General features: G+C 41.7%; 1 protein-coding gene across 1 annotated transcript; it reads left to right on the plus strand.

Annotated features, from left to right (window-relative positions):
* Positions 1-8,315, plus strand: LOC129859488 (T-cell-specific surface glycoprotein CD28-like). The gene is made up of 4 exons (XM_055929337.1): positions 1-380; positions 2,149-2,505; positions 3,369-3,508; positions 7,191-8,315. Exons 1-4 carry the CDS (start codon positions 296-298, stop codon positions 7,311-7,313), a joined length of 705 nt encoding a protein of 234 aa, XP_055785312.1. The 5' UTR covers positions 1-295; the 3' UTR covers positions 7,314-8,315.
* Positions 8,316-15,691: the final 7,376 nt, after the last annotated feature.

The raw sequence follows: 15,691 nt of genomic DNA on the forward strand, positions 1-15,691 counted from the left end.
TTTTTACTCAAGAGTCTGTGCAGTCAGTCACCCTGTTAGATGTGCAGCAGAGAGAGTTGCTTACAGTCGACGACGGCCAGATTGTTGGTCACAGTGAAGTGGCAGGGAAGGATGTTATGAGATGTACGCTGTCATCGTGTGACGCGCATGTGTTGTATGTTTAGGTAGAGCAGAGCAGTCACTGTCTCGTTCCGTTTGGCATACAGTGTATCGTCACATTTACCCTGATTGTTGTGCACTGTAAAAGGGATATCAGGGGAGCTTCAGTTTCACGACAAAACTGAGAACATTCAAGATGAACGTTTCCTGGATACCCACGATCCTCCTCTCCCTCTGCCTCTCCAGTGCTGCCAACATGATAAGCTCCCACGACTGTAAAGGTAAGATCTGGGCCTGCTTAAAAGCTCATGTTCCATATTTGTTATGACTGAAAATACGATGTATAATGTATACTAAGTACTATCTATCCAGATGTAATGTATAACAAATTGCTTTATTCTTGTAACTACTGTGAAAAAAGTATGTAAAATGTGTGGAGAATGTACATGTAACGACAAAATAAAAAGCTAGGGGGATCGATATGGGCCAAAAATGTAATAATAAAAAGCTCTGGGCCAGTTCAGGATGGTGTAACGTTATAAAATGTTCATATACAAATGTATTATGTAGAATAGATATGAATGTCTGTCAGGTAGAATAGGGAATCGTTTCAGCTCTAATTATTACATTTCTTTCTGAATGTTTCACCATTGGACTTTGTCATTAACGTTCGTCTATATTCTCAGTATCAACAAATGTCACATCAGGCAGGATCCATAGCACTACCAGAACATTCTGATAACTAGAACAAAAGCAAAAGGTTGCCCAATCAAAGGGTTGCAGATCATTCAAGATTGCAATGCTTGTAGAGTTGCATCGTTTTATTAGGTGGGGATGTGGTTTGAAGTGGTTTGAATTCCTCCAACGCATTACTCAAATGACTGCAGCTAAACCCCAATTACAGATGTGGATATCCTTTCACATCTAGACTACAGCTATATTATGAATAGAATAAGCAGGTTTATATAATGCACTGAAGTTGCTGTTTCCTCATTTTGATAGGACTTGCAGAAATTAAACGGCAGGGGTGGGGGTGACAACGATTCAACTAAATGACTCACATTTTCTATTCCACACAGTTACGGGACTGCCTCTCTCCACCACTTTTTGAAATCTCAGGCCACAACAGTTGTTTTGGAGAATGTTCAATGTGTGGGTTAAAATACTGTGAAATTATGCATATGAATAATCCAAACTTGAGAGAATAAAAAGACTAGGTAAGCCTCAGAAGCCATTTCCTGTGTGTGTGTGTGTGTGTGTGTGTGTGTGTGTGTGTGTGTGTGTGTGTGTGTGTGTGTGTGTGTGTGTGTGTGTGTGTGTGTGTGTGTGTGTGTGTGCGTGCGTGCGTGCGTGCGTGCGTGCGTGCGTGCGTGCGTGCGTGCGTGCGTGCGTGCGTGCGTGCGTGCGGACATGTTTCACTATACTTGTGAGTTTCAAAAGTCCTCAGAAGTCCGCTAAAATTCTGATAATGTTTAACAAGTAAAAAAGTTATTTTAGGGGTTAGGGTTAGAATTAAGGTTAGGTTTAATATTGGGGTTAGGGTTAGGGGTTACGGTTAGGGTTAAGGTTAGGGTTAGGGAAAATAGGATTTTGAATGGGAATCCATTGTTAGTCCTCACAAGTATAGAAATACATAGCTGTGTATGTGTGTGTGTTCAAGATCAAAGAGACAAGCAATTTGGCAAATGACAGGAGTGGCAAGGAGTGGAACGTTAGCTAAAAAGACTGGTAACCAGAGTAGGTTTCTACTAGCCTGGTCCCAGATCTGTTGACGGTGACTCAAATGCTGTCATTGTCAAGCTAAAAAGTCTGGTCTCACAGTAATCTGTTTGGCATGACAATTCTATAAGGACTTGGCAAGAGAGCAGAAATAGACTGGCACTCAGGCTAGGTTTACACCCCATTGCACTCACCAAATCTTGCTGTGTCAGATCAGTGATTTCTTCAAGGAAAGGAGGGAAGTATTAAAACAGAGCCCTTGTCTACTTCCCCCTGATATAACGCACACAACTGACGGCCTCTATTTGACGTTTGACTTTCCCTCACCAGACAAGCTCAGAACGTTCCATGTGGTCCGTGTGTCTGTCAACGGCACTGCATCGGTCAGCTGCCCCAACCTAACAGGCAAGGACCAGGAGGAGATGAGATTCCACCTTTACTTGGGCTTGGTCGAGGTTGGCAACCACACTCACGACAGTGCTCACAACCACAACTCCACAGAGACCGTGAGTCCTGTTGGGGAGGGTCTGGGGCTGAGGGTGAACAAACAGGACCATACGGTCAGTTTTGTCCTCTCTGGAATGACCACGGAGCGCGCTGGGGTCTATACCTGTGAGGGGCAACCCATGTACCCACCTCCCATTGAGAAAGTACAAGACGAGACTCAGACTGTGGTCCTGGTTGAAGGTATGTTTACTTCAAAAGGAACTAATCTATGCAAGTACACACAAATTCACATGCATGCGCGCAGGCATGCATGCACGCACAGTAGTTCAAAATGCTATATCTTGATTTAAAGGAATATACACTGAGTGTGCAAAACATTAGGAACACCTGCTCTTTCCATGACAAAGACTGATCAGGTAAATCCATGTGAAAGCTATGGTCCCTTAATGATGTCACCTGTTAAATCCACATCAATCAGTGTAGATAAAGGGGAGGAAACGGGTTAAAGAAGGATTTTTAAGCCTTGAGACAATTGAGATATGGATTGTGTATATTTGCCAATCAGAGGGTGAATGGGCAAGACAAAGATTTAAGTGCATTTGAACAGAATATGGTAGTAGGTGCCAGACACATTGGTTTGAGTGTGTCAAGAACCGCAACGCTGCTGCGTTTTTCATGCTCAACAGTTTCCCGTGTGTATCAAGAATGTTCCACCACCCAAAGGTCATTCAATTAACTTGACACAACTCTGGGAAGCGTTGGAGTCAACGTGGGCCAGTATCCCTATGGAACGCTTTTGACACAATGTAGAGTCCATCCTCCGACGAATAAGGCTGTTCTGAGGGCAAAAGGGGATGCATCTCAATATTAGGAAGGTGTTCCTAATGTTTTATGCACTTAGTGTATATTCTAATGATGTACTTGTGGTTAAAGGCCAAACGGGCCAGTTTCCTGGACCTAGATTATCCTATTTATTTTACTTAAAATGCATTTTCAGTGTAAACACTCAAGTACCCCAGGAGTATACTTAATCTGGATCTGTAAAACTACCCCTTCAAGTTTAAAACTCACATCTATCTCTCTCTCTCTGATTGGTTGGTCAGCATACCAGTGCCAGGCAGGAAAGACTGTGGGATGTGTAGGCTCTAGAGTGGATGGTGTCCCTGTTTGGGCATGGGTGCTGGGGTTCTGGGTCACCATCATCTATGGCCTGGCTGTCACTGTCATCGCCTTTGTTATCTTGGTAAGTGACATCTCGCTTCCTTTACTCAGAGATGGTAACTTGGCTTACATCCATGAGGTGCTGCCTCCGGAGATAATTAATATAAGTAATCTCTCAAGCCTTGGCATAAATTCAATGCATAATGAACTATTTAGTCCAAGAATGTAATATAGAATCCAGTACCAGTCAAAAGTTTGGACACACCTACTCATCACACCTACTCACCTACTAATTTTTTATAACTATTTTCTGCATTGTAAAATAATAGTGAAAACATCAAAACTATGAAATAACACATATGGAATCATGTAGTAACCAAAAAAAGTTTTAATCAAATCTAAATATATTTTATATTTGAGATTCTTCAAAGTAGCCACCCTTTGCCTTGATGACAGCTTTGACAAGTCTTGGCATTCTCTCAGCCAGCTTCACCTGGAATGCTTTTCCAACAGTCTTGAAGGAGTTCGCACATATGCTGAGCACTTGCTGGCTGCTTTTCCTTCACTCTGCGGTCCAACTCATCCCAAACCATCTCAATTGGGATGAGGTCGGGTGATTGTGGAGGCCAGGTCATCTGATGCAGCTCTCCATCACTCTCGTTCTTGGTCAAATAGCCCTTACATCGCCCGGAGGTGCGTTTTGGGTCATTGTCCTGTGAATAGTCCCACTAAGCGCAAACCAGATGGGATGGCATATCGCTGCAGAATGCTGTGGTAGCCATGCTGGTTAAATGTGCCTTGAATTCTAAATAAATCACTGACAGTGTCACCAGAAAAGCACCCCCACACCATCACACCTCCTCCTCCATGCTTCACGGTGGGAACCACACATGCAGAGATCCTCCGTTCACATACTCTACGTTTCACAAAGACATGGCGGTTGGAACCAAAATTCGCAAATTTGGACTCATCAGACCAAAGGACAGATTTCCACCGGTCTAATGTCCATTGCTCATGTTTCTTGGCCCGAGCAAATCTCTTCTTCTTATTGGTGTCCTTTAGAAGTGGTTTCTTTGCAGCAATTCGACCATGAAGGCCTGATTCACACAGTCTCCTCTGAACAGATGATGTTGAGATGTGTCTGTTACTTGAACTCTGTGAAGCATTAATTTGGACTGCAATCTGAGGTGCAGTTAACTCTAATGAACTTATCCTCTGCAGCAGAGGTAACTCTTGGTCTTCCTTTCCTGTGGCGGTCCTCATTAGAGCCAGTTTCATCATAGCGCTTGATGGTTTTTGCAACTGCACTTGAAGAAACTTTCAAAGTTCTTGACATTTTCTGAATTGACTGACCTTCATGTCTTAACCTGTTGGGGATGGGGGCGCTGTTTAGACTACTTATGCTAATGTGGCTAATTTTTTAAACGGCTTCCCACAAAATCCTTGATCGTACAATATGCATATTATTATTATTATTGGATAGAAAACAGTCTATAGTTTCTATAGGAGTTGAAATTTTGTCTCTAAGTGGAACAGAGCCCATTCTACAGCAATTTCCCTGACATGGAGTCAGATTTGAGAAATGTTGGCCACTCTTCTGAAGTCATTTAAAAGGGCACTGTCGTTGCTATGACTATACGGACACTTCTTACGTCTTCCCCTGGATGCCTTTACGTGATGACGATTCCAACGGGGTCGATTGCACGTTCACAGGCCCTACAAATGAAAAAACCCTGAAGCTAGTCATTCTTTGGGAGCTGCGTCATGAGCAAAGTGGACACCGGCGCGCACCTGTTCCAAGCGTTAGTTTAGCCTGTTATATTTCTCCGGTCATCTTTTCACTCGTTATAGGAGTTAAAAACATCATAAGGTAGTTAATTTAAAGCGTTTTATAGCAATTTATATCCGTTTAGTGCGATTTTGGGACATTTATTTTTGCAACGATGTGAAAAGTTGGGCACGCTTTTCAGTTCATCCCGAACGCAGTTGACTTTTCCACATGGCAAGAGGACAGCTTTCCACCAAAAGACGATTTCTCCCAAGAAAGGATCCTTTGCCCAAGATACTGATGGAAGAACAGCTCAAGGTAGGACATTTTTATTATGATAAATCGTGTTTCTGTCGAAACATTTTAGTGGCTTAGGACGCCATGTTTTTTGACGTAGCTTCGCTTGGCGCAAACTGTATTGAAAAGTAAGGATAAATTAAAAAATGTAATAACGCAATTGTATTAAGAATTAAATTGTCTATCAATCCCTGTCCACCCTATATTTTTTAGTCACGTTTATGAGTATTTATGTATAAGAGTAGATCACTGTCTAAGTGGCGCAAGGACAAATTCTGACCAGCTGAGTTACATTTCACATTGTCTAACCATGATTTTGGTGGCTAAATATAAACATTTTCGATCAAACTCTATATGGATTGTGTAATATGATGTTACAGGAGTGTCATCTGAAGAATTCTGAGAAGGTTAGTGAAAAAATTAATATATTTTTGGCGATGTTGACGTTATCGCCCACTTTGGCTAGAATCAATGCTGGGCTGCTATGTGCTATGTGCTATGCTAATATAACGATTTATTGTGTTTTCGCTGTAAGACACTTAGAAAATCTGAAATATTGTCTGTATTCACAGGATCTGTGTCTTTCGATTCGTGTATGCTGTGTATTTTTACGAAATGTTTGATGATTAGTAGTTAGGTAAACATGTTGCTCATTGTAATTATTCTAGTCCATTTGTGATGGTGGGTGCAATTGTAAACTATGCCATATACCTGAAATATGCACTTTTTTCTAACAAAACCTATCCCATACCATAAATATGTTATCAGACTGTCATCTAATGAGTTTTTTTGTTGGTTAGGGGCTATAAATATCTTAGTTTAGCCGAATTGGTGATGGCTACTGGTGTTGGTGGACAAATAAAAGATGGTGGATTATGCTAATGTGTTTTTAGGTAATAGATGTACATCTTTACATATTGTGTCTTCCCTGTAAAACATTTTAAAAATCGGAAATGTTGACTGGATTCACAAGATCTGTGTCTTTCATTAGCTGTATTGGACTTTAATGTGTGAAAGTTAAATATTTTAAAAAAATATTTTTTTTGAATTTCGCGGCACTGGTTTTTCAGTGGGGGGGGGGGGGGGGGGGGGGTGCCGCTAGCGCCACGCTGATCCTAGACAGGTTAAAGTAATGATGGACTGTCATTTCTCTTTGCTTATTTGAGCTGTTCTTCCCATAATATGGACTTGGTCTTTTACCAAATAGGGCTATCTTTTGTATACCACACCTACCTTATCACAACACAACTGATTGGCTCAATCACATTAAGAAAGAAAGACATTTCACAAACTTTTAACAAGGCACACCTGTTAATTGAAATGCATTCCAGGTGACTACCTCATGAAGTTGGTTGAGAGAATGCCAAGAGTGTGCAAAGCTGTCATCATGGCAAAGGGTAGCTACTTTGAAGAATCTCCAATGTAAAATATATTTTGATTTATTTAACACTTTTTTGGTTACTGAATGTTTCCATATGTGTTACTTCGTTTGTAGTTTTGATGTATTCACTATTATTGTAGAATGTAGAAAATAAAGGAAAACCCTTGAATGAGTAGGTGTGTCCAAACTTTTGACTGGTACTGTATGTATTGAAAACACAAGTGATACATGGATACAGTTTTATGCAACTACCACTGCATACATATACAGAGCTCACCCTACTCATTTTCCACCTCTTTCTGTGAATTTGATCCTCAGGTCAGACTGAGGAGAGTGAAGTGTTCCCAGAGCGACTACATGAACATCAAACCCAAAGCTCCACTCAGGGGGCCCAGGAAGAAGCAGGGGGTCCAGCATCCAATCCGAATGGGACGATACTGATCAGTCATCCTCAGATCAGTCATTCTCAGACAAAAGCAACACGAGAGTTGAGCCTTTATTAGCCCTTGAGAGCTGACTGGAGAAAAAGACAGTTCTTTATGTAAATACAAAAGCTAGCTCTTCAAATTATGTGGTGTACATCTAATTGTACATCTGATTGCGTGTAAATAAAGATAGAGTTATCTTAGAAATGTTAATCAAATAATTATAGTCTGATGTAATATGATCTTCTGGAAACTATTGAGAATGGAGTCTTGAAGTTGTGGGCAGCATACTATATAAGAAAATATCCCCATGCATACTGTAGAGAACGAACACACACGCCAACACACACAATTTGGTTAAGCATACAGTCACAGGGATATCCTCTCTGATTTGTAGTGGGTGTGTAGTGAAGAGGAAGACCCTAGCTCTGTGGTGAATGGGTCTCACAGGAAACAGTGGTTTCCGAATATGGGGGGACTGAACCACATTTTCACACACTCTCTCTGAGAGCCACTGATTGTCATGTACAGTATATGTATCAAAATAAGGGACCATCTTACATTGAAACTGGCACACTGAATTATAAATCCCTGCTTGTCCTTTTAATGGACTAATTCTTTGTTACTGTACTTAAGTATTTTTCTTTTTATCTAATCAAGCTGGTGATTCAAATCGAGCATTCCCCAGCTACAGGCCTCTCTCAACTCTTTCAGTGTATTGCAATATTTGAGTTTTAACCATTGTTTACAGATTTTTATAGAACAACTTACAACTCATCCTTTGAGGGTTAACTTGAGTAACTCAGCCACAAGTAAACGTTAACATACAAAAAAAAAACTGCTGTAATGACAAAAACAAAAAAACACACCTAGCATCATTTCCTGTCAACTGCTTCCTTGAAGCGTGTGTTTTGTGCCATTTTTACTAGAGTATGCATAAGAGGGACTGCACCTGATGTTGCACACCTTGCAGTTTCTATGTAGATAGGGCAAACGCATTAGAACCAACAGACTATTACATTTTTTATTTAACCTTTATTTAACCAGGAAAAGCCCATTGAGACCCAGAGTCTCTTTCTCAAGGGAGACCTGGCCAAGAAGGCAGCAACAATCAATACATTACATAATTAAAACATACAACAATACAATACAACAACATGATCCAGTCTAAAAAAAGCATTTACACTCCTCTGTAACAGTCTCCCATCAATATTTTAAATTCATTCAGTGGCACTAACATATCTAGATGAAGCATGGATTGTAGACTATTCCATTAGTCTGGTGCACAAGAAGAGAAGGCAGTCTTGCCTAATACTGTGAATGTCCTGGGGACTTCAAGTAGCAACCACCTAGCAGACCGGGTATGGTAACTGCTAGTGGTGAAGGAGACCAGACTACAGAGGTAAAGAGGGAGTTTACCCAAAAGGGCTTTGTAGATGAACACATGCAAATGTATCTTTCTGCGCATATAAAGTGAAGTCCAACCTACCATTTGGTGCAATGTGCAATGGTGGGTGAGTGACTTGGCATTTGTAATAAAGCGCAAGGATGCATGATAAACAGTCCAGTCTCTGTAAGACGGAGGAGGTTGCATGCCTATACAACAAGTCACCATAATCAATTACAGAGAGGGCTGTACAGGCTTTGAGGTGTACAGGTTTCATGTCACAATGAAACAGTAGCTACATACCAAATGGCACCCTTTTCTCTTTATAGTGCACTATTTGTATATTATATATTACATATACTGTATATACAGTGCATTCGTGAAGTATTGAGACCCCTTAACTTTTCCAAATGTTGTTACATTACAGCCTTACTCTAAATGGATTAAATCGTTTTTGTCCCTCCTCATCAATCTACATACTGTAATGACAAAGCCGAAACACGTAATGACAAAGCCGAAACACTGAAAATCAGATCAAATCAAATTTTATTTGTCACATATACGTGTTTAGCAGATGTTATTGCGGGTGTAGCAAAATGCTTGTGTTTCTAGCTCTAACAGTGCAGTAATATCTAACAGTAATATCTAAAAATTTCACAACAATACACACAAATCTAAAGTAAAAGAATCGAATAAAAATATATAAATATTTGGGCGAGTAATTTCAGAACGGCAAAGACTAAGATACAGTAGAATAGGATAGAATACAGTATATACATATATGAGTAATGCAAAACATGCAAACATTATTCAAGTGGCCAGAGATTCCATGTCTATGTATATAAGGCAGCAGCCTCTAATGTGTTAGTGGTGGCTATGTAACAGTATTTAACTGCCTGATGGCCTTGAGATAGATGCTGTTTTTCAGTCTCTCGGCCCCAGCTTGTACCGACCTCACCTTCTGGATGATAGCGGGGTGCCCGGGGAGGCGTTGTGCAGACCGCACCACCCTCTGGAGAGCCCTGCGGTTGCGGGCTGTGCAGTTGCCGTACCAGGCGGTGATACAGCCTGACAGGATTTACATTTAAGTCATTTAGCAGACGCTCTTATCCAGAGCGACTTACAAATTGGAAAGTTCATACATATTCATGCTGATCCCCCCCATGGGGAATGAACCCACAACCCTGGCGTTGCAAGCGCCATGCTCTACCAACTGAGCCACACGGGACCACAATTGTCCATCTGTAAAGGTTTGTGAGGGTTTTGGGTTTTGGGTGCCAAGACAAATTGATTCAGCCTCCTGAGGTTGAAGAGGCGCTATTGCGCCTTCTTCACCACACTGTCTTTGTGGATGGACCATTTCAGTTTGTCAGTTATGTGTACGACGAGGAACTTGAAGCTTTCCACCTTCTCCACTGCGGTTCTGTTGATGTGGATAGGGGGTAGTCCCTCTTCTATTTCCTGAAGTCCACAATCAGCTCCTTTGTTTTGTTGACATTGGGTGAGAGGTTGTTTTCCTGACACCACACTCCCACCTCCTTCCTGTAGGCTGTCTCGCCATTGTTGGTATTCAGGCCTACTACTGTTGTGTCGTCTGCAACTTGATGATTGAGTTGGAGATGTGCGTGGCCACGCAGTCATGGGTGAACAGGGAGTACAGGAGGGGGCTGAGCACACATCCTTGTGAGACCCCAGTGTTGAGTATCAGCAAAGTGGAGGTGTTTTTTTTTAGGGGCAGAACAACAGATTTTTACCTTGTAGACTGAAGGAGGATGGACTTTGCTATAAAAGGCTGTGGCTCAAACCAGCTAATTGAGTTCTCCGTGATCACCTCCAGGGTTGATTACCGACCAGCTCCATTACTGCAGTAATTAAATAATAAAGTTCGATTGTTTAAAAAAAATCTAAGTCTCTCCTTTTGATTACAATAATTCCACAACTCTATCTTCACCACCTGGGGGTGGCCCGTCAGAAAGTCCAGGATCCAGTTGTACAGGGCGGGGTTCAGACCTAGGGCATCAAGCTTAATGATGAGCTTGAAGGGTACTATGGTGTTGAATGCTGAGCTATAGTCAATGAACAGCATTCTTACATAAATATTCGTCTTGTCCAGAAGAGATAGGGCAGTGTGCAGTGCAATGTCAATTGCATCGCCTGTGGATCTATTGGGGCGGTAAGCAAATTGAAGTGGGTCTAGGGTGTCGTGTAAGGTAGAGGTGATATGATCCTTAACTAGCCTCTCAAAGCACTTCATGATGACAGAAGTGAGTGCTAGGGGGCAATAGTCATTTCGCTCAGTTACCTTTGCTTTCTTGGGTACAGGGACAATGGTGGACATCTTGAAGCATGTGGGGCCAGTAGACTGGGATAGGGAGAGATGTAATATGTCCGTAAACACTACAGACAGCTTGTCTGCGCATGCTCTGAGCGGCTGGGGATGCCGTCTGGGCCGGCAGCCTTGCAAGGGTTAACACGCTGTTGTGGAAATTCTTACACAGGGACACTCGAAGTCAATCTTAAATGAATCCTTGTTTATTGTCAGCACGCGGAAGAGGTTCCAACCAACTCAATGCACCATACTACAGTACACATGTTAACCAGGAGCTCTTCTTCGGCAGACCCAGCAGTTGTCTTATATACGGCTATACACAGATAAGTTATATTTACATGATTTAGCATAATGAATTAATCATTACCGTTTTGTTTCATTCATGTGACCGACCAATACAGTTTCATAACATGTGACAGACCAACACCTCACGAGGCTTCTCATCTCTAAGCTGAGACCTTGAAACTGAGATATCTTTTGTTTGTTCTCAAAACAAGGTCTGGGCGTACTGCCAAATCAAATCAAATGTAATTTGTCACATACACATGGTTAGCAGATATTAATGCGAGTGTAGCGAAATGCTTGTGCTTCTAGTTCTGACCATGCAGTAATATCTAACAAGTAATTTAACAATTTCACAACAACTACCTGTCACGTTCCTGACCTGTTTTCTCTTGTTTTGTATGTGTTTATTGGTCAGGGCGTGAGTTTTGGGTGGGCAGTCTATGTTTTCTATTTCTATGTTGGGATTTTGGTGTTCGGCCTGGTATGATTCTCAATCAGAGACAGGTGTCTATCGTTGTCCCTGATTGAGAATCATACTAAGGCAGCCTGGGTTTCACTTGTGTTTTGTGGGTGTTTGTTCCTGTGGAGGTTTTGTTGCCACACAGGACGGTTTCGGTTTTGTCACGTTGGTTGTTTTTGTATTTTGAATTGTTTTGTTGACTTTCATTAAAAGAATGAACACTAACCACTCTGCGTTTTGGTCCACACCTTCTGTCAGCGAGGACAGCCGTAACACTACCTTATACACACAAGTGTAAAGGAATTAATAAGAATATGTACATAAAAATATACATGGATGAGCGATGGCATAGGCATAGGCAAGATGCAGCAGATGGTATAGAGTACAGTATATACATATGAGATGAGTAGTGTAGGGTATGTAAACATGATATAAAGTGGAATAGTTTAAAGTGACTAGTGATACATTTATTACATCCAATTTTTTATTATTAAAGTGGCTAGAGATTGAGTCAGTATGTTGGTAGCAGCCACTCAATGTTAGTGATGGCTGTTTAACAGTCTGATGACCTTGAGATAGAAGCTGTTTTTCAGTCTCTCGGTCCCAGCTTTGATGCACCTGTACTGACCTCGCCTTCTGGATGATAGCGGGGTGAACAGGCAGTGGCTCGGGTGGTTGTTGTCCTTGATGATCTTTTTGGCCTTCCTGTGACATCGGGTGGTGTAGGTGTCCTGGAGAGCAGGTAGTTTGCCCCCGGTGATGCGTTGTGCAGACCTCACTACCCTCTGAAGAGCCTTACGGTTGTGGGCGGAGCAGTTGCCGTACCAGGCGGTGATATAGCCCGACAGGATGCTCTCGATAGTACCTCTGTAAAAGTTTGTGAGTGTTTTTGGTGACAAGCCGAATTGCTTCAGCCTCCTGTGGTTGAAGAGGCACTGTTGTGCCTTCTTCACCACGCTGTCTGTGTGGGTGGACCATTTCAGTTTGTCTGTGATGTCTACAACTTCCTTCAGAAGTTGGAGTAGCAGTGGTTGAGTGTTTTAGCAGCACAAGTACTACAGTCAATGTGTTGATAGAGCATCGGTAGCGTTTTCTAAATTTTGCTAATACGGTCGGCATTTGATTGTGAGGTATTCTAGGTCGGGTGAACAAAAGGACTTGAGTTCCAGTATGTTATCACAATCACACCATGAGTCGTTAATCATAAAACATTCACCCCTGCCCTTCGTCCTCCCGGAGAGATATTTATTCCTTTCTGCGTGATGAACTGATAACCCAACTGGCTGGACGGACTCAGACAGTATATCCCGAGAGAGCTATTTTTCCGTGAAACAGAGTATGTTATAATCCCTGATGTCTCTTCGGAAAGAAATCTTCACCCTGAGCTTGTCAACTTTATTATCCAGAGACTGAACTTTAGCAAGTAATATACTTGGAAGTCAGACTAGAAGACCACTCCGAGTACATCTCCTCCGCCGGCGGTGTTTTGGATCGGCCTCTGGAATCAGTTCAATTGCCCTGGGGAGTACGCACAAAGGATCCAATTCGGGAAAGTCGTAATGGTCGTAGGGCTGGTGAGTTATCGGCACTCTGATATCCAGTAGTTCTTCCCAGCTGTATGTATTAACACAAAAGAATCTGGTCTAATAATGTAAGAAATAAGACATAAAAAACAAAATACTGCAAAGTTTCCTAAGAGCTATAAGCACGGCAGCCCTCTCTGTCAGTGCCATTTTCATCAGTATTTTTACATAAGTATTCAGACCCTTTACTCAGTACTTATTAAAGCACCTTTGGCAGCGATTACAGCCTCGAGTTTTCTTGGGTATGACGCTACAAGCTTGACACACCTGTATTTGGGGAGTTTCTCCCATTCTTCTCTGCAGATCCTCTCAAGCTCTGTCAGATTGGATGGGGAGCGTTGTTGCACAGCTATTTTCAGGTCTCTCCACGGCTGTTCGATCAGGTACAAGTCCGGGCTCTGGCTGGGCCACTCACGGACATTCAGAGCCACTCCTGCATTGTCTTGGCTGTGTGCTTAGGGTCGTTGTCCTGTTGGAAGTTTAAGCTTCACCCCAGTCTGAGGTCCTGAGCACTCTGGAGCAGGTTTCTATTAAGGATCCCTCAGTACTTTGCTCCATTCATCTTTCCCTCGATCCTGGCTAGTCTCCCAGTCCCTGCCGCTGAAAAACATCCCCACAGCATGATGCTGCCACCACGCTTCACTGTAGGGATGGTGCCAGGTTTCCTCCAGACGTGACGCTTGGCATTCAGGCCAAAGAGTTCCATATTGGTTTCATCAGACCAGAGAAACTTGTTTCTCATGGTCAGAGTTCTTTAGCTGCCTTTTGGTAAACTCAAGAGTTGGCTGTCATTTGCCTTTTACTGAGGTGAGGCTTCCACCTGGCCACTCTACCATAAAGGTCTGACTGGTGAAGTGCTGCAGAGATGGTTGTACTTCTGGAAGGTTCTCCCATCTCCACAGAGGAACTCTGGAGCTCTCTCAGAGTACAGAGTAACCATCGGTTTCTTGTTCACCTCCCTGACCAAGGCCCTTCTCCCCTGATTGCTCAGTTTGGCCGGGCGGCCAGCTCTAGGAAGCTTGGTGGTTCCAAACTTCTTCCATTTATGGGGTATTGTGTGTAGATTGAGGAAAATGTTTAATTTAATCCATTTTAGAAAAAGGCTGTAATGTAAAAAATGTGGAAAATGTCAAGGGGTCTGAATACTTTCCGAATGCACTGTAGGGAATAGGGTACAATTTGGGACAGATTCTATACATCTCAACCATTTTTGTCAGCAAGTCTACATATGCACAATGGCAGATTAAGAAATCATGGAAAATAGTAACCAGATATGTGACAAACATTGTGAAAACCTTTGATAGTTTCTCCAATAAATTAATTGAATTTTTAAAAACAGATTTTAAGGGATTCCTGTTACTATTACATTTTATTTTAGTTACAGGCATGAATATAGGCCACTTAGTTATCACATCAGTACCCAACTCTACTAAATGACATGGCAATAATTTGTTTCACTCTTGGCAAGGCCACCAATTCATCACATCAGTATTGTTCTCAAGAGCCAACATATTATATGTGACTAGTGCCCTGTTTTTGTTAATCATGTCACATGACCTGGATTTTAACTTTTATTTTAAGCCTTTTCCAGAAATGAGAATTAGACCGAAAATGAATTTTAGAATAACGTAACAAAATGTGGAAAAAGTTAAGGGGTCTGAATACACTGTATGTATTTATACACAGTACCTGCCAAAAGTTTGGACACACCTACGCATTCAAGGGTTTTTCTTTATTTTTATTATTTTCTACATTGTACAATAATAGTGAAGACATCAAAACTATGAAGTAACACATATGGAATCATGTAGTAATCAAAGAAAACATATTTTGTATTTGAGATTCTTCAAAGTAGCCACCCTTTACCTTGACAGCTTTGCACACTCTTGGCATTCTCTCAACCAGCTTCATGTGGTAGTCACCTGGAATGCATTTCAATGATTTTAAGAAGACACACCTTAAGAAGGTGACTAGCATAGCCTAGCCTAAAGCCACAGGGATATCATATAATAAAATGTTCATGAAATCACAAGTCCAAGACACCAAATGAAAGATACACATCTTGTGAATAAAGCCATCATTTCTGATTTTCTAAATGTTTTACAGGGAAGACAAAATATGTAAATCTATTAGCTAACCACGTTAGCAAAAGACACCACTTCCATACTCCACCATTTTCTTACTGCATCAGTAGCTATCACAAATTCGACCAAATAAAGATATAAATAGCCACTAACCAAGAAACAACCTCATCAGATGACAGTCTGATAACATATTTATTGTATAGCATAGGTTTTGTTAGAAAAATGTGCATATTTCAGGTATAAATCATAGTTTACCATTGCAGCCC

This window comes from Salvelinus fontinalis, chromosome 7 (genome assembly GCF_029448725.1).
Source record: "Salvelinus fontinalis isolate EN_2023a chromosome 7, ASM2944872v1, whole genome shotgun sequence".
Classification (NCBI taxonomy): Eukaryota; Metazoa; Chordata; class Actinopteri; order Salmoniformes; family Salmonidae; genus Salvelinus; species Salvelinus fontinalis.